Below are 18,866 nucleotides of genomic sequence, written 5' to 3'. Positions count from 1 at the left end.
CAAGCGGTGCATCGGTGCGTGCCTGGGATCCTAACCGGTGAATCCCGGGCAGCTGCAGCAGAGCATGCACACTTAACTGCTTGTGCCACTGGGCTGGCCCTGGGTACAGAACCTTTTAAAATTAAACACATTACTGCTTAAAATATAATGTAACATAATTTTGCTAGGATTAAATCATTGCAAGATTTATTAAAATTCTAAAATGTTGTGTACTATGTAGTGAAAGTGTTACTGTGCAAAGGACACTATCTGCTCACTGCAAGACAAAAGCCAATCGATCAAGAGGCAAGATGGTGGTAGAGAAAGGACTTTTAGTAAGCACTGAGCTAGCTAATCAGAAGATGGTGTACTAATGTCACAAAGAATCATCTCAAGGGGAGTATAGAATCTTGAAGCGGTTATATAGGGCCAGTGGCCTGTAGAGGAGAGGGTCAGGAATGTTGACAATCTGGCACTGTAGACTGGGAGTCGCCACACTGGACTTTTCAGCTGTCATTGATGATGGATGCCAGTATAGAATTTCTGCCCTGGGGTCATCACATTCCTAAGGAACTCAAAAGAAGAAAGTTATTGTCTCATCACAGCTGGGAGATATATAGCTATACAGGGCTCATAAATCAAAATGCGTGCAGTTTTCTTTATGTTTAAGTTCTTTATTTTCTAGCCTATGTGCAAACCAGAGTGTGTCCAGCTGGGTTAGTTACCTAGAGGTCAACCATAGTTACAATATGGCTTCCATCCTACTGTATGGCTTCTCTTATGCCAAACTTGTGTTGAGCCAGTATCAAAAGGGCACAGATTCAAATTGTGTAAGTGCATCTTTTTCCTTCTGGCTATAGGTGATATCTGAGCCCTCGAATCACCTCATATGCCATTGACATTAAAAGTCAGTTCTTGGGAGAGTTTCAGTTTGGGAACATTAAAAAGTTCTGGAGATGGATGGTGGTGTTGGTTGCACAACAATGTGAATGTACTTAATACCACTGAATTGTATACTTAAAAGTGGTTGAGATGGTAAATTTTACATTATATGTATTTTACCACAATTTTTTAAAAAGGTCTATGCTTGGAGCCTTTCATCAATGGGCAGGGCCAAAGGCACAGGGGCTTCCCTAGGACAAGCCCTGATCAGCCCTCACCTACTTTGCAAATGGGTCCCGTACTTCTGCAGTTCCTGTAAGAAAAATCTGAATTCAGGGTAGTGCTCCCCAGCTGGGTGGAACCCCAGCTTTCCTACTGCCTACATATTGATGCACATATTATTTTATTTAAAAATTCCTTTCCGTTATTTCTTATTTATATTAAAGTAAGGGCAATATACTAATTTTATTTAGATTATGTGTATCGGTGGGTATTATGATCTATAAAGTTTGTTAGAGGATATAAAAAGGGTGATATAAAATATTTATTACATAAAATGAAGATATTGGAATGAGTTGTATTGAGAATCATTGATTTATCTCTTCCCCTACTGTTTAATATTTTGGATGCTCCAAAAATTTATGGTTTTATTATAAATTATGGCTGGAGGAATACCCATCTATTACTGCAGCAGTCAGGATAAGCTGTGTCAACAAACAACCCTGAACTCCCAGCAGCTTATAACAACACAGGTTTCTTTTTGGCTCCTGACACATGTCCATTGCAGGTTGGCAGGGAGTCTCTGTTCATTGTAGTTACTCAGAGTTCCAAGCAGGCAGAGCAGCAGCCTCTCAAATATTGCTGGTCCCTTTGTCAGATTGGGAAAAGGATCTCGGTTGGCCGTTAAATGCTGTGGCCCGGAAGTGAAGCACTTCACTTGTCCTCACACCTCATTTGCTGGAATTAGTCATGTGACTCCCTCTGCCCACAAGAGGACCAGGAAGTAGAGTTTTCCATGTGTCTGGAAGGCAAGGAGAACTGGATATTGGTGAAGAGCAATAAGGCCTCCCACTAGTCACTCTTAATTAGTTCCTTAGGATATGTTTTTATGTGTGTGTGTGTGAGGAAGATTAGCCCTGAGCTAACATCTGATGCCAATCCTCCTCTATTTTCTGAGGAAGACTGGCTCTGGGCTAACGTCTGTGTCCGTATTCCTCTACTTTATGTGGGACGCCGCCTCAAGCGGTGTATCAGTGCGCGCCTGGGATCAGATCCTGCGAACCCCGGGCGATGAAGTGGAGCGCGCGCACTTAACCGCTGCACCACCAGGCCGGCCCGCTTAGGATATGATTTTAGAGTGGGATCACTGAATCGAATGCTCTTGATTCCTATTGACAGAAAGCTTTTCAGAAAGGTTTAATATATAATTATTCTGCAGCCTTATCACCAGAGTATTTATGTATGCCTTGATACATTGTCTGCAAATAATGATAATTTGGCCCCTGCCTTGGCAATATTTGTACTTATTCCCTGCTGTAGTACATTGACCAAAACTTCTTATACAATTAAGAAACAGTGGTGATATCAAGTAATGATGTCCCTCATCTGAATGCAAATATATTTACTGATTCAGCCTCAACAATCAGCAGTGCATGGGATCCTCTTACATGCTGGGTTTCATCCTCTCTGACTTAGTCAAGGCATCTCTACTATGATTATTCCCTCCCTTCCCTGCATTGTAACATTTCTCTCTCTCTAGTGAAACTTTCCCATCAGCATGCAGCAGGTTGCACCCCACTCTGCAAACTCTGAAAGAGCTGTCTACACTTGCTTTTCCAGTGTCTCCTCCCATTCTCTTTGATACTCACTCTAGTCAGGCTTTTGCCCTGACTACTACTCCAAAACGGCTCACATCAAGGTCACCAATGACCACCATGTTGACAAATCCAGGGTTCAGTCTTCAGTTCTCATCTTACACAGCATTTGGCACAGTTCATCAATGTCTCCCTCTTCCTTAAAGATCGTTTCTGCACTTGGCTTCCAGGACACCACTCACTTGGTTCTCCTCCTACCTCACTGGCTATTCCTTCTCATTCACCTTGCTGGCTCCTCCCCATCTCCCCAACCCCAAAGCATTGGCGATGCCCCAGGACATGCTCGTAGTCTGCACCTCTCCTCTATCTCTACATACTCCCTAGCCGAGCTCATCCAGAGTCATGGCCTTAAATACCATCAATGGTGATGATATGCGTATCTACATCTTCAGCCTGGACCTCTCTGCTTAACTTCATCTGTATAATCTGTCTCCTTGACACCTCTACATGAACGCTTAGGAGGCATTTCAAATTTCACACATCCAAACCCAGCCCACTCAATTTTCCCACCCAACTTGCTTCTACTGTCTTCTGCATCTCATTAAATGGCACTTATAGTCTTCCAGTTGCTCAAACCAAATATCTTGACATTATTCTCAACTCTTTTCTTTCTCTCATACCACACAATCAATCCATCAGTAAATATTATTAGCTCTAGTTTCAAAAACCCCCCTTGCCCGTGGTAACCACCAAACAGTTCTCTCTGTCTGTATGTTGGTTTGTCTTCCACAAATGAGTGAAATCACGCAGTGTTTGTCTTTCTCTTTCTGGCTTATTTCGCTTAACATAATAGCCTCCAGGCCCATCCGTGTTGTTGCAAATGGGACGATTTTGTCTTTTTTTATGACTGAGTCGTATTCCATTGTATTAGATAGCACATCTTCTTTATCCAATCATCAGTGGAGGGACACTTGGATTGCTCTCATCTCTTGGCTATGGTGAATAATGCTGCAATGAACATAGGGGTGCATAAGCCTCTTTGGATTGTTGATTTCAGGTTCGTTGGGTAGATACCCAGTAGTGGAATAGCTGGATCATAAGGTATTTCTATTTTTAATTTTTTGAGGAATCTCTGTATTGTTTTCCACAGAGGCTGCACCAGTTTGCATTCCCACCAGCAGTGGATTAGGGTTCCCATTTCTCCACAGCCTCTCCAGCATTTGTTGTTTTTTGTCTTGGTGATTATAGCCATTCTAACAGGTGTAAGATGATATCATAGTGTGGTTTTGATTGGCATTTCCCTGATGATTAGTGATGTTGAGCATCTTTTCATGTGCTAATTGGCCATCTGTATATCTTCTTTGGAGAAGTGTCTGTTCATTTCCTCTGCCCATTTTTTGATTGGGTTGTTTGGCTTTTTTTTGTTCAGTTGCGTGAGTTCTTTATATATTATGGACATTAATCTCTTGTTGGATATATGGTTTTCAAATATTTTTTCCCAGCTACTGGGTTCCCTATTCATTTTGATCCTGGTTTCATTTGCCTTGTAGAAGCTCTTTAATCTGATGAAGTCCCACTTGTTTATTTTTTCTTTTGTTTCCCTTGTCTGAGTAGACATGAAATTCAAAAAGATCCCTTTATGGCTGATGACGAGTGGTGTACTACCTATATTTTCCTCCAGGAGTTTTATAGTTTCAGGTCCCACCTTCAAGTCTTTGATCCATTTTGAGTTAATTTTTGTGTATGGCCAAAGAAGATGGTCTACTGTCATTCTTTTGCAAGTGGCTGTCCAGTTTTCCCAGCATCATTTATTGAAGAGACTTTCCTTTCTCCATTGTATGTTCTTGGCTCCTTTGTCAAAGATTAGCTGCCTGTAGAGGTGAGGTTTTATTTCTGGGCTTTCAATTTGGTTCCATTGATCTGTGTGTCTGTTTTTGTACCAGTACCATGCTGTTTTAATTGCTATCACTTTGTAGTATGTTTTGAAGTCAGGGATTGTGATGCCTCTGGCTTTGTTCTTCTTTTTCAGGATTGCTTTAGCTATTTGGGGTCTTTTGTTGCCCCATATGAATGTTAGTATTCTTTGTTCTATTTCTCTGAAGAATGTCCTTGGGATTCTGATTGGGATTACATTGAATCTGTAGATTGGTTTAGGTAGTATGGACATTTTAACTATGTTTATTCTTCCAATCCAAGTGCATGGAATATTTTTCCATTTTTTAATGTCATCAGTGATTTCACTCAATAATGTCTTATAGTTTTCATTGTATAGGTCTTTCACTTCCTTGGTGAAATTTATTCCTAGATATTTTATTCTTTTTGTTGCAGTCGTAAACGGGATTGTCTCCTTGAGTTCTCTTTCTGTTAGTTCACTGTTGGTATATAGAAATGCAACTGATTTCTGTAAGTTGATTTTGTACCCTGCCACTTGGCTGTAGCTGTTGATTATTTCTAATAGTTTTCCAATGGATTCTTTAGGGTTTTCTACATATAAGATCATGTCATCTGCAAACAGTGAGAGTTTCACTTCTTCATTGCCTGTTTGGATTACTTTTATTCCTTTTTCTTGCCTAACTGCTCTGGCCAGAACCTCCAGTACTGTGTTGAATAAGGGTGGCGAGAGTGGGCACCCTTGTCTTGTTCCTGTTTTCAGAGGGATGGCTTTCAGTTTTTCCCCATTGACTATGATGTTGGCTGTGGGGTTGTCACATATGGCCTTTATTATGTTGAGGTACTTTCTTTCTATACCCATTTTGTTGAGAGTTTTTATCATAAACGGATGTTGGATCTTGTCAAGTGCCTTCTCTGCATATATTGAGATGATCATATGGTTTTTACTCCTCATTTTGTTAATGTGATGTATCACATTGACCAATTTGTGGATGTTGAACCATCCCTGTGTCCCTGGTATAAATCCCACTTGATCATGGTTTATGATCTTTTTTAAAAAATATTTTTAATTTTTTTATTGTGAAATTTTTGTTGTACACTATTGTTTATCAGTCACCATATAAGTGCATCCCTCCACCCCTTGTGCCCCCCTCCATACCCAGCCCCTGGTAACCACCAAACAGTTCTATCTGTCTGTGTGTTGGTTTATCTTCCACATATGAGTGAAATCATGCAGTGTTTGTCTTTCTCCTTCTGGCTTATTTCACTTAACATAATTCCCTCCAGGTCCATCCATGTTGTTGCAAATGAGACGATTTTGTCTTTTTTTATGGCTGAGTAGTATTCCATGGTATATATATACCACATCTTCTTTATCCAATCGTCAGTGGAGGGACACTTGAGTTGCTTCCATGTCTTGGCTATAGTGAATAATGCTGTGTATGATCTTTTTAATGTATTACTGTACTCGGTTTGCCAATATTTTGTTGAGGATTTTTGCATGTATGTTCATCAGCAATATTGGCCTGTAATTTTCCTTCTTTGTGTTGTCCTTGTATGGCTTTGGTATCTGGGTGATGTTGGCCTTGTAGAATGTGTTGGGAAGTGTTCCATCTTCCTCTATTTCTTGGAATAGTTTGAGAAGGATAGGTATTAAATCTTCTTTGAATCTTTAGTAAAATTCTGCAGAGAAGCCATCTGGTCCTGGACTTTTATTTTTTGGGAGGTTTTTGGTTACTGTTTCAATCTCTTTACTTGTGATTGGTCTATTCAGGTTCTCTATTTCTTCTTGATTCAGCTTTGGGAGGTTGTATGAGTCTAAGAATTTATCCATTTCTTCTAGATTGTCCAATTTGTTGGAATATAGTTTTTCATAGTATTCTCTTATAATCTTTTGTATTTCTGTGATATCCATTTTAATTTCCTCTTTTTCATTTCTAATTTTATTTATTTGAGTCTTCTCTCTTTTTTTTCTTGGTGAGTCTGGCTAAAGGTTTGTCAGTTTTGTTTATCTTCTCAAAGAACCAGCTCTTTCTTTCATTGATCCTTTCTACTGTTTTTTTTTTTTTTTATTTCAATCTCATTATTTCTGCTCTGATTTTTATTATTTCTCTCCTTCTGCTGACTTTAGGCTTTGTTTGTTCTTCTTTTTCTAATTCTGTTAGGCATAGTTTGATGTTGCTTATTTGGGCTTTTTCTTGTTTGTTAAAGTGGGCCTGTATTGCTATGAATTTCCCTCTCAGGACCGCTTTCACTGCATCCCATATGAGATGGTATGGTGTATTTTCATTTTCATTTGTCTCCAGATGTGATTTGATTTCTCTTTTAATTTCATCAATGATCCATTGGTTGTTTAGTAGCATGTTGTTGAGTCTCCACAGCTTTGTCACTTTCCCTGTTTTTTTCTTGCAGTTGATTTCCAACTTCATGGCATTATGGTCAGAACAGATGCTTGTTATGATTTCAATCTTCTTAAATTTATAAAAGCAAGCCTTGTTTCCCAACCTATGGTCAATTCTTGAGAATGTTCCATGCGCACTTGAGAAGAATGTGTCATCTGCTGTGTTTGGATGGAGTGCTCTATATATATCTATTAAGTCCATCTCGTCAAGTTTTTTGTTTAAGTCCATTATTTCCTTAATGACTTTCTGTCTGGATGATCTATCCATTGATGAAAGTGGGGTGTTAATGTCCCCTACTATTATTGTGTTGTTGTTAATATCTCCTTTTAGGTTTGTTAATAGTTTCTTTGTGTACCTTAGTGCTCCTGTGTTGGGTGCATATATATTTATAAGTGTTATGTCTTCTTGGTGGAGTGTCCCTTTTATCATTATATATTTCCCCTCTCTGTGTCTCATTACCTGTTTTATCTTGAAGTCAACTTTGTCTGATATAGGTATGGCAACGCCTGCTTTCTTTTGTTTGCCATTAGCTTGGAGTATTGTCTTCCATCCTTTCACTCTGAGCTTGTGTTTGTCTTTAGAGCTGAGATGTGTTTCCTGAAGGCAGCATTTTGTTGGGTCTTGTTTTTTAATCCATCCCACTACTCTGTGTCTTTTGATTGGAGAATTAAGTCCCCATTTCTTGATGAAAACAGCTACAAAGGGTTGTGGCCATTTTTATGATCCACAACACATTGAGTGGCATTCCCCCCTCATTCCCATCCCCCTTCAGATCTCTGATCAATCCCAACTTCTCAGAAGGACCTCCCCTCCCCACCCTACTCTCACCCCAGGGCCAGCACACCATATTCCCCCACTGCTGTTTTCTCCAAACACTTATTGCTGCATGATACATACTGTACTGATTTACTGGTTGGTTTTCCTCCACCACAATGTATGCTTCATGAAGGCAGACGCTTTTTCTCCTGGAGTAGTGTCTGGTGCACAGTAGGTGCTCAATGTATATCTGTGGAATAAATATAGAGATGGATAAAGACTGAATTAGCTACTGATTCAATGTGATAATAATAATAGTAAGAGAATTACCTAAATTGAGCACTGATATCTCACATAAACATGTGCTGAACACTTCATATTTATTTTGTTTTTTAACTCTCACAATGATCCTAGGAAGTAAGGACTATGATGATCCTATTTTATAGATGCAAAAAACTGAGGATCAGAGAGGTTAAGTACTTACCCAAAGTCACACAGTTAGTAAGTGGTGGAGCTAGGCTTTGAACACAGGTACATGAAAATGACATATTATTGTCAGTGGAGGTGATTCTGTTTTCTTTTCAACTGTCCTTGTATTCCTGGGTTGTGCATCATTTGGTCATAATGAATTATTCTCTATATACAGTTGGATTCAATTTATGAGTATTTTATTGAAGATGTTGAAGATCTTGCCATTTGTGTGTTTAATCTAGTTTGGATTTTGTGCTATCTTTGTCAAATTTGGACACTGGAAATGTGATAGTTCTGTAGAAAGAATTAGAAAGCTTTTTATCTTTTTCTATGTTCTAGAACACAAGTAGGGAAATTATCTGTTTCTTAACAGTTACAGAAAAACTTTCCTGGTCTGAGCTGAGCGCCTTTGTTGGAGGTTAATGCTGCCCACTGGTCCTTTGTTCCCCCTGCGTCTGGGTACGTGGAGACTGAACTTCCCGCCCCCTGGGTTGGGTGAGCTCTGTGGCTAGCCTGGGCCAGTTGGTTGGAAGCAGAAGCAATGTGTCATTTCCAGTGAAGAGCATCTAAGTGCTGACATGAGACTCTCCAGGGTGTCGCTCCCTCTGCCATGGTGGATGTCAATGCCCTGGAGCAGGGAACCCTGGACAGAGCCCACGACAATCTGTGTTGGACTACAGCATAAGCAAGAAACAAGCTTGTTGAGCTAAGCTAGCCGAACCTAAATGATACAAGGGGGAACTCTTTGGTGGCTTTTCTGTGTTTTTCCAAAAGTTAATGAATCTGGTCAGGTTCTTGACTATTTCTTGAAACAATTTTGGGAGTGTATTTTTTTTCTAGAAGATAATCCATTGCAGTGACAATTTAGAATGATCAACATTCAGCTTTATCCACTTGGTCAATAAATATTTATTGAGCACCTATTCTCCATGAAGCCTTGTCCTGGGCACTGGGAAGAGTGAAGTAAACATGCTATGTGTTCTGTTCTCATCTTTTTTTTTTTAAAGTGCACACTCAATATTTATTGTTCAATAAATGAATAAAATTTTAATGTAAACTAGACCTTAAAAATCATCTAATCACTCCATGAATCATACCGAAGCTAACATTTATCTTGTCCTCCTTGAGTATTAGACGTTTTCAAAACACCATGACTTTTTCAGTTTGGTGCTTTTTGTAGAGTGATGTGATGTGCATCTTCATCTTTTAAATCTATTTATTGTTAAACTCCTTTACCCGTTTGAAACGCAGTTTATGAGGGCACTTCACTCCTTGGCCTGGCTCAGTGATCCCCATGACACCAGAGCTGTGGTTAGAGTGCCCATCAGGCACTCGTCAGAAAACAGAAAGCAGACACCTTACTGCTCACTGCACCTGAAAAATCCACTTGGAAGAAGCAGTATTTTTGGAGGATCCTAATGGACGTGCAGTCCAACTGGGTACTCTATGTTTGTACTTGCATGACAAGATGCTACCTGTAAAGTTCTTTGTTCTTGCACTCTGCTTTGGGTACACTTGGGTACACGAACCATCTCCTCTTTGGGTTTGCCCAAAAGGGGCAGTTCACAGGAAAGTACAGGGAAGAACGGCAATTGTTGACTTTGGAGGGCAGAAGGGGAAGAGAGCTTATACCACATACCCCTACATTTTCCCCAAAGACTCTTTGCCTCTCTGCCCTTGAGGGTCTCCCTTCCCCCCATAGCACCTAGCCTTGCTCGGTTGTCTCCTCCCTTCTCCATATCGTTCCCACACACATTTCCAAGCCCTCTTCCCTTCACTATGTAGAGCAATCCTGTGACCATCTTGTGATCCTAAACATCTTCACCAGCCCCTTTTTACCACATCAGAACATTTCTCCTGAATAAATGCAAGACTCTCCCTGAAAAGGCTTCTGGTGAATTCTATTTTCTCCGGCTCATCACATTTGAATTAAGTCAGACCAACAGAGAGCTACAGTGTGGACCACAGCAGTCCATCCACACCCCACACTCCAACTCCCAACTAGACTACAGTGTGGTTGTATACTACAGTGCTCCGACTACACTACAGTGTGTTTGTGTACTACAGTGCTCTGACTGCACTACAGTGTGGTTGTGTACTACAGTGCTCTGCCTAGACTTCAGTGTAGTTGTATACTACATTGCTCCGACTACACTACAGTGTGGTTGTATACTACAGTGCTCCGACTACACTACAGTGTGTTTGTGTACTACAGTGCTCCGACTACACTACAGTGTGTTTGTGTACTACAGTGCTCCAACTAGACTACAGTGTGGTTGTATACTACAGTGCTCCAACTAGACTACAGTGTGGTTGTATACTACAGTGCTCCAACTAGACTACAGTGTGGTTGTGTACTACAGTGCTCCGACTAGACTACAGTGTAGTTGTATACTACAGTGCTCTGACTGTACTTCAGTGTAGTTGTATACTACAGTGCTCTGACTATACTACAAGTATAATTGCTTGTGCTGGTTGCAGTTTAATGTGTGCTCATCCTACTTTGGGACAGGTCATAAGAAACAGCTGTCTGCAACTTACGACACTACTATAAAATAGTATGACAATGATCATCACATTATAAAAATTGTTTTAGGAGGACTCATAAGATGAATTTCTTTCTCCCATCCCAAAATTAGTTTGTTTCTGTCATACAAACATGGTGAATTAGGTCACTGGTCAGGTTTCCTCACACTCTTGGCAGCTGGAAAGCTCTGAGCTATATTGTGGTCCAACTTTAGAAGGGTATAAAATTTCATAGCATGCAGTTTCAATACCAACTACATTCCTGATTTTATCTTTCTACTGCATTCCTCTTGCTCCATTTTGCTCAAGCATATTTTTATTTTGTTTATTATATTTATAAACTGCCTTTAACTCCTCTGTTAACACGGTGAGAAATAAATGCATTTAAAGATTAGAAAAAGAAAGTGGTAAAGTTTATTTCTCCTATGTAATAGTCTGCTGGCAAGTCGCCTTGGTTGATATACACCTCCATGATGCTGGGGATTCAGGCGTCTTCCATGAGTCTTCTATCATGCAATGCTCTGTTCCCCTCCCCAGTTGCTGCCATATCTGTATAGTTGGAAAATGCCCACCACCATGTCCACTGGGTCTGCTTCCAGCCAGCCTAAGGGGACGAAAAGAGGGCGAGTGACAGCATGACCTCCCACCCTTAAAGGGCGTGTCTCGGAAGTGGTATCTATCACTTCTACTTGCAGTCTGTCAGCACACTTGATTCCATGACCATTGCCTAGCTGCAAAGGAGGTCAGTCTTTCTTCGGGGTAGCTATGTGCCCAGTTAAAATTTGGGGGTTCTATGACTTAAGAAAGAAGGTGATAAAGAAAAGGAAATGTGAGATAAGTAATAGTCTTATACTCCTTACTGTGAAATTATAGAAAACATATATTGTTCTCTGTTACTGGTTACTGGCACAGAGCTCCTAAAACCCTTGTAAATTCCTAAGTGATAAGAACACTAGAAGCATCTTTTGTTCTCTTGAGGAACTCTGGGTAAGCTTCCAGATGGCTCCTGGATGGGGGCTGGTCACCAGAAGACCAAGCAATGATTAGAAGCTTGGGGTTTTTAGCCCGACCCTCCCATCCTCCAGAGAGGGGAGAGGGGCTGGAAATGGAGTTAATAATTGGTCATGCCTAGTGAGTCTGGGGTTCAGAGGCCTTCCGGGCTGGTGAATACCTCCCTGTGCTGGGAGGGTGACACACCCAGCTCCACGGGGCCAGAAGCTCCTGCACTCAGGACCCTCCCAGACCTCACTCTATGTATCTCCTCATCTGGCTATTCATCTGTATCCTTTATCACATCCTTTAATAACCTGGTAAACATAAGTGTTTCCCTGAGTTCTGTGAGCTATTCTCGCAAATTAATCGAATCCAAGGGTTAGTAAGTCATGGGAACCTCCGATTTGTAGCCATGTCGGGCAGAGGTTGTAGGTAACCTGGGGACCTACTACTTGTGACTGGCATCTGAAGTGGGGGCAGTCTTGTGGGCCCGAGCCCCTCACCTGCGGGATCTGACGCTATCTCTGGTAGACAGTGTCAGAATTGAGTTAAATCGTGGACATCCAGCTGGTGTCACAGAGAAGTGCTTGGTGTGGGGAAAACCCATACACATTTGGTGACAGAAGTGTCAGAAGTGAAGTGTTCTGTGTAAAAGTAAAGGAGACACAACAGGAGGGAAATGCGTAGGAGGGAAAAACTGGGTGTTCTTTCTTACACGTTTACCTTACAGTTTCAGGAGAATTCTTGAAGAGGGAAGGAAGACAAACAGCTAGGAGCCAGTCCTGCACATCTAAACCAGAGGTCTCAAGTAGAACAGTAGGGGGCGCCCTGGCTAAAGCCAAGCTCTGTGTGCGTCTGAAGAGGGACAAAGGTGGCTTTTGGCTGGATTTGGGTTTGGATGGATCTGTGCTTGAGGCTTTGCCTGCTCTTCTGCCTTGAAGGGCTGTTTGCAGGGAAGCCAGCGCTGACCCCTGTGGACACCGGGCAGGCTCTCGCCTTGTGAGGGGAGGAGCATGAGAGCACAGGCTTTGAACTGAGGTGAAAAACACATTTCTTGTCTTCTGTGGGCAACAAGACTTGAGACTGGATGCTCTGGGTGCACTCTGGGGTGAGGGCGAGCTGGCCCTGTGGTGGAGAGGTGGGCAATTGGCAAGGAGGTGCCTCCCGTGGGGCCTGGCTGTGGGTCTGGGCTTCAGGGACTCGAGTTGCCCCATATAGTAGCAGTCATTAATTCTTCCTGACCATCTAAGGAGGTCTTGTGAGAAGTCGCAGCCTGGTGGCAGTGGTACGCAGGGCGTGGAGAGAAGGGCCCCCTTCATGCTTGGGGTGGAGTAGATAGGGGCAGACGGAGGCACCCCACTGCAAGGCGGGAGCGGTGCCCAGTGGCATAGCCTGCTCGCCCAGACCACAGCAGCTAAGGCCTGACAGGGAGGGAAGCCCACGTGGGCCTGGCCACCAGCCCTGAAGACAGTCTGGGGACTCAACACCGGGGGCTCCACAGGCAGAGGGGGCTTCAAAGTCCTCACCATCTGGGAACGAAGGGGGATGCAATTTCAACTAGCCGTGTACCCTGGCAATTACTCTTCTCTACCTCAATTTCCCCGTTTATAAATGGGGATAAAAATAGTTGGGTGAGCGAACGGATCAAACGAGAGGAATGCATAGAGCCCTGCTGAGCACCCACTTAGTACTCAGTCCTCAGTACTACCGTCTGCTACCAGCTACTATCACCACTCACAAGAAGACGCCCGGGCAGACCTTCTATGAGAGTACGTCCAGAATGGAAGAGAAGGAATAACGGAGGAGGCCAGGCACGGGCCCTTCAAGGGGGTGGGGGTGGGGGTGTTCACAGGCCGCTGAAGGACAGAGTCTGCTATGTGGAGAGGACTGAGGCTCTCCTACGAGAGTGAAGCCCGGGCCAGGACACTCCCAGCATGGCCAAGGACCTGAGGAGGGAGGAGGGGGCCTTTCGGGGGCTGTGGGACCCAGAGGGGCAGAGCCAGGCGGGGGTGGGGGAGTAGAATGTCAAGAAGAGAGTGGCATGTGGGTAAACTGAGGCGACAGCAGGTGAGTGAGGTTGTAGTGTTTGGGACCTAGGGAGAGGGAGTGCAGAGGGGAGAGCCCCAGGCTCCTGCGGGGTGAGAGAGAACAGGAAAGAGAGAAGAAAGTGCAGGGGGAGACCACTGGGCCGGGGGGAATCCATGGAGAGACACAGGACACATAAGCTAGGGCGAAAGATGGAGCCCCGCCCACGTCTGAAACGCCAGCCTGGGGCAAGGAACCAGCGGTGGTCCAGGAACTGGCCTCCTCTGTAGCGCCCGCTGGATCCATGTCAGCCAGCTGGGGTGGGCCTGGCCTGTCTGCCCGGGGAGGCTGCCACAGCAGGCCATATTTGCCAAGGGAGATGGAGGCTTCCACTGCCCATCCTGCTTCCTCCACTTTTCAGGAGGAGGAAGCTCTCACACCCCGAACTTCATTCAGCACCTGCTTTCGGAGGCTGGAGTTGATGCACACCCGTTTCCCACTGCTGCATCTCTCCCCAGGGTGCCTGCCTCTCCCGGGCTGGGCAACCTCACTTGAGTGCCAGCACTTCCAGGGCCCCCTGGGGCACCCCCAGATGGGGTGCAGAGACACAGAGATGCCGGCGGCCACTGCTCACAACATTTATTCACCTGGGGCCACTTTCTCACCCAGCCAAAGGCCGCTCTGACTGGACGGGGATGGGGTGCAGACAGGAGGGCTCCACTGGGGCTGCAGGGGGAGGTGCTGTCACTCGGGGGGTGAGAGGGCAATCCGGCCGCCAGGGAAGGCAGGCAGGTCGTGGAGGGCGAGGACATGTCGTGGAGATGGGGGTCTTCCCTCTCACGAGACCTTTCCCTCAGTACTCGAAAGTCACTGTCTTGACCCGCAGGTACTCATTCAGGGCGGCCTCTCCTGCAAGACATCACACGCTGCTGGGACACATCGTTGTCACAGCAGCTTCCACCGCAGGCCTCGCTGTGCCGGCGCTGCACGCATGTTTTCTCACCAGATCCCCGCGGCAACCGTGTGGGTCAGCCCTGGCCCAGCCCCGGCTACAGATGAGAGAACGAGGCCCAGGCAACTCAGGCACCCGTGAGAGGGCCGGGCTCCAACGCAGGCACCGGAATACCGACCAATCTGGGCCACCGTTCCAGAAACTTCCCCGCTCCCATCACCACCTTGCTGGGGAGGGCTGCCCCATCAGCCTGAGGGCAGCCAAGAGGCTCTCTTGGTGCCCTCCTGGTACCCAGACACACCAGCCCATCGCCTATCCCTCTGCTGCCCCCAGCTAATTCCAGGTCACGAGCCCATGGCCCCTGGAACTCGGCTGTGCTCTGTGGCTGGTGTGTCTCAGCCCCACAACCAGCACAGGGAGCCTCCTCGACCTGCTAAGGCTGGCTCCAGGAGCCACGCTTCCCCAGCTGGGGCTGCTGAGGTGGGCTGTTTGGGAGGCCTGGTTTGTGGGCCCTCTCTCTGCAGGACCCAGGGGATAGGGGGGAGATGAGTTGGAGGAACTCAGGGGACAGAGTCATAAGTGACAGAGATCATATTCTGGGGACTTGGCACCCACAGCACCCCTGGATGACAATGGGCCTTGTGGATTCCTGTGGAGGACATCAGGAAGGTGGCCCGGGGAGGCAGGAGGAGGTGGTAGACAAGGACAGGGGGGCAGGAGTGTCCAGGGTGCGTGTGTGTGTGTGCATGTGTGAGTGTGAGCCCTGCCTCTGTGTGCACAAGGGTGCGGTGTTAGGCTTTGGTTGTTGTTGTTGGGGCTCCTTTCACAAACACCCTTGGGGCTTTCTGCAGGGCATGAAAGATGGAGGGGGAGGGAAAGATGAAATAGTGACAGTCCTTTGGTTTCAGACTCAGCCTGAAGCTCCCTGAGGACTCTGACCTGGACAGGGAGGCCTGGAGGGACAGAGGCTTCGGAAAGACAGCGTGGGGATCTCCCACAGCTTTCAGCCCCCGCCAAGCTTGGCATCCCAGTGGTCATCCCCAACTGGAGCTGGTTCCCAGCTGCTGGCTTCCACACCGGCAGGACAGGGGAGCGGGACCCATCCCAAACCACAGGGCAGCCCAGAGAAGGAGAGGTGTCAGGGCAGAGCTGGCGTCCCCGAGAGGCAGGTGGGGCTTGTGCTCAGCTCCCCACCTCCTCACCTGGGTGACATCCTGTCTACCCTGGGGACTCACACTACCCCATGGGACACCCTCAGCCCCCACGGCTTCCCGTCTCTCTGAGGATGAAGATGGAGTCCTGACTGTGGTCCCTAGGCCCCTGAGATCTGGCTCCTGCCTTCCTCTCCAGCCCCTCTCCTCCGTCCTCCCCACCCCGGGCCCTCACCAGCACTCAGGCGTGTCCCCACAGCCCCAAGGACAAAGCTGCGTCTCAGGACCCGCTGAGCGCTCTGCCAGGAGCACGCGCCCTCGGGTCTTTATGGCTGGCTCTTCCAGCACTTGGGTCTCAGCGCAGGGGCCACCTCCTCAGAGAAGCCCACCCTGGCCCCTGGCTAATGTTGCCCTCCCAGTCTCCTCACCCAGATCACTTTGCTTCTCTGCTTCCCAGCACTCCTCACTTTCTCGCAGGATCTTGCTGACTGCCTGAATTATCACTTGTCCCCTCCCAGTAAGAAGTGAGTACCGACAGCCGTCTTGTCCACACTACACCCCTGGCCCCTGGGACAGGGCCTGGCCCCAAGAGGCCTCTACCAGCTGTTTAGGATTAGGTTACCCAGGTCTTTGCCAAATCCGGACTGCTTGAACCCTCCAAAGGGAGCAGCCACGTCGGTCTTGTTGTATGTGTTGACAAACACGGTGCCTGCCTGCAGCTTGTCGCTGACGTACAGAGCCTTGTTGATGTCCTTGGTGAAGACGCCAGAGGCCAGGCCAAACTCCGTGGCATTGGCCCGAGACAGCACGGTGTCCACGTCGCTGCAGAGAAAATCCAAGAAGAACTAAGTGAGGGAGGGACAGGGGGCAGCCCTAGACGTGTGACACAGAGAGACCTACACCCCTTCCCCCAAAGGGGAACCCAGCCCCCTCTCAGCTGCCCCCCACGCAGGACCATCAGAGGAGAAACGTGCTGGGGCTATAGATAGTGTAGGGGGGACAGAGGGCAGCAGAGGGGGAGGAAAGAATGAAAGGGAGGAGGAAGAGCAGAGTCAGATCCGCACACGGTGGGCCACAAGGATCCTTTGGGTCATCACGGGCGAGACCGTCACCTTACAGACAGGGGGATGGGAGCCCAGAGCGGAGACAGGCTGGGCCCCTGGCACATGTAGAAAGGCACACGCCTCAGGCACTCCCCAGGGAGCCATGCTGGGCCTCCCCACCACAGACATCATAGACTTGAAGACTTAGCACAATATTTACTTGGTGGATGGAAGAAAAGTGTCTTATTCTAATAAAATCAGCATGTGGTGATGATTTCAGTAATTTTTTTTTTTGTGAGGAAGATCAGCCCTGAGCTAACATTCGTGCTAATCCTCCTCTTTTTGCTGAGGAAGACCGGCTCTGAGCTAACATCTATTGCCAATCCTCCTCCTGTTTTTCCCCAAAGCCCTAGTAGATAGGTGTGTCATAGTTGCACATCCTTCTAGTTGCTGTATGTGGGACGTGGCCTCAGCATGGCCGGAGAAGCGGTGCGTCGGTGCGTGCCCGGGATCCGAACCCGGGCTGCCAGTAGTGGAGCGCGCGCACTTAACCACTAAGCCACGGGGCTGGCTCTTCAGTAATTTTTTGACAGTTGGAAGTACAGTGTATTGAGGATGAGGTGCCATTTTGTAATCTGCTCAAAGGCGCTACTCTGAAAAATAATAGCCAGGAAGAGAATCTGTGGTAGATCAAATACGGCCACAGAGTGCAATTCCTCTCCCTTTAAACCTGAGCTGGCCTTGTTGACTTGCTGGACCAATAGGAACTGAGGTTCTGGAATTTCTGAGGCCAACCTCTGGATCTTGAGGAGTCTTGCAGATTCCACCTGGTCTCTGTGGGGGAGCCAGGTGCTAGATAGAGGCCCTGAGGCTGCCATGGGGCAGAGAGCCTGAGGGGAGAGGCCCCCACATGGCACAGAGCAGAGGCAGCTTAGCCCCTCTGACCAAACTGCAGATTCATGAGTGAAATAAATAACTGTTGCTATTCCAAGCCACTGAGTTTTATTATATAGCAGTAGGTAATTAGAACAGAGCCCAACACACTGAGAGATATCCAGAGAGATATCACCTCAGTGGTTGACAAGGACTTGGCAGGCAGCCAGGCTGCGTCCACAGCCCCCACCCTGTTTGAGGTCTCCTCCTGGCCTCCTTGGGACAGCTCCACACAGCTCATGTGAAGACTCCAGTAACGCATGGAAAAGAATCAGGCTCTTGAGAGACACAAACAGGATTCCCTACCCGTCAGCAAACCGAGAGATGATCATGATGGGCCCGAAGGACTCCTCCTTGGCTATGAACATATGGTCTTCCACGTCCGTGAAAACAGTTGGCTCGAAGAAGAAACCTGTTGGAGAGACAGAGACCCATGGTGTGAGGAGGGCGGTCCTCCAGCAGTCTAGCCTCTCCCCAGCCAGGCCTGGGTCCCTCCAGCCACCATAGACACATCCCACTCCAGCAATGTAATTCATGACACCTCTGTGGTGGACACCACGTTCTGTGGGTGGCTTTCCTGCCCCAAGCTACAATTTCATGTGATCCTCACACATTTTAACGAAATGCTGCCAAGGAAAACAAGGCTAACGCTCAGAGCTGGTGTGTGATACAGCTGACATTCAAACCCAAGTCTGTCGGTGCCAAAGCTCGCGACCATGACAAAGACCTGGGTTTTTCTAGTGACATTTAGTCTGAAAACATGTCTGGTTTCTTTGGCTACTGTAGCCTCCCAGGTGGTCCTCCGTCAGTCCCCGAGGACTTTGGACACCAGTCCTGACAGACAGAACCCTGGGACTGCCTCCCGTCCCCTTCGTGGACCCACAGGGCAGGCGCTGACTCCCCGGGCGCAGGGTGAGCGCTCTGTCTTGGACAGGACACAGCCTCCCCTCTCCTGTCCACGTGGGCCCACCACTGCTCCTGCCCAGACTGCCACCCTACAGGCCCAGACCGAATCATTCCTGCTGGTAGAATTGCTTTCTCGGACCCCT

General features: G+C 46.8%; 1 protein-coding gene across 1 annotated transcript in view; it reads right to left on the bottom strand.

Annotated features, from left to right (window-relative positions):
* Positions 1-14,362: 14,362 nt before the first annotated feature.
* ALDH1L1 (aldehyde dehydrogenase 1 family member L1) overlaps positions 14,363-18,866 on the bottom strand; it is a 56,892-nt gene continuing 52,388 nt past the window's right edge. Inside the window, 3 exon segments of the mRNA XM_087431697.1 lie at positions 14,363-14,647; positions 16,464-16,663; positions 18,124-18,229. Of these exon segments, the coding sequence (XP_087287823.1) occupies positions 14,592-14,647; positions 16,464-16,663; positions 18,124-18,229 (362 nt within the window). The 3' untranslated portion in view covers positions 14,363-14,591.

Source organism: Ceratotherium simum, chromosome 5, assembly GCF_057802395.1.
Source record: "Ceratotherium simum simum isolate JZ-2026a chromosome 5, ASM5780239v1, whole genome shotgun sequence".
In the NCBI taxonomy this organism is placed as follows: domain Eukaryota; kingdom Metazoa; phylum Chordata; class Mammalia; order Perissodactyla; family Rhinocerotidae; genus Ceratotherium; species Ceratotherium simum.
The sequence above is the reverse complement of the archived record's forward strand: the minus strand, read 5'-3'. Positions and strand labels throughout refer to the sequence as shown.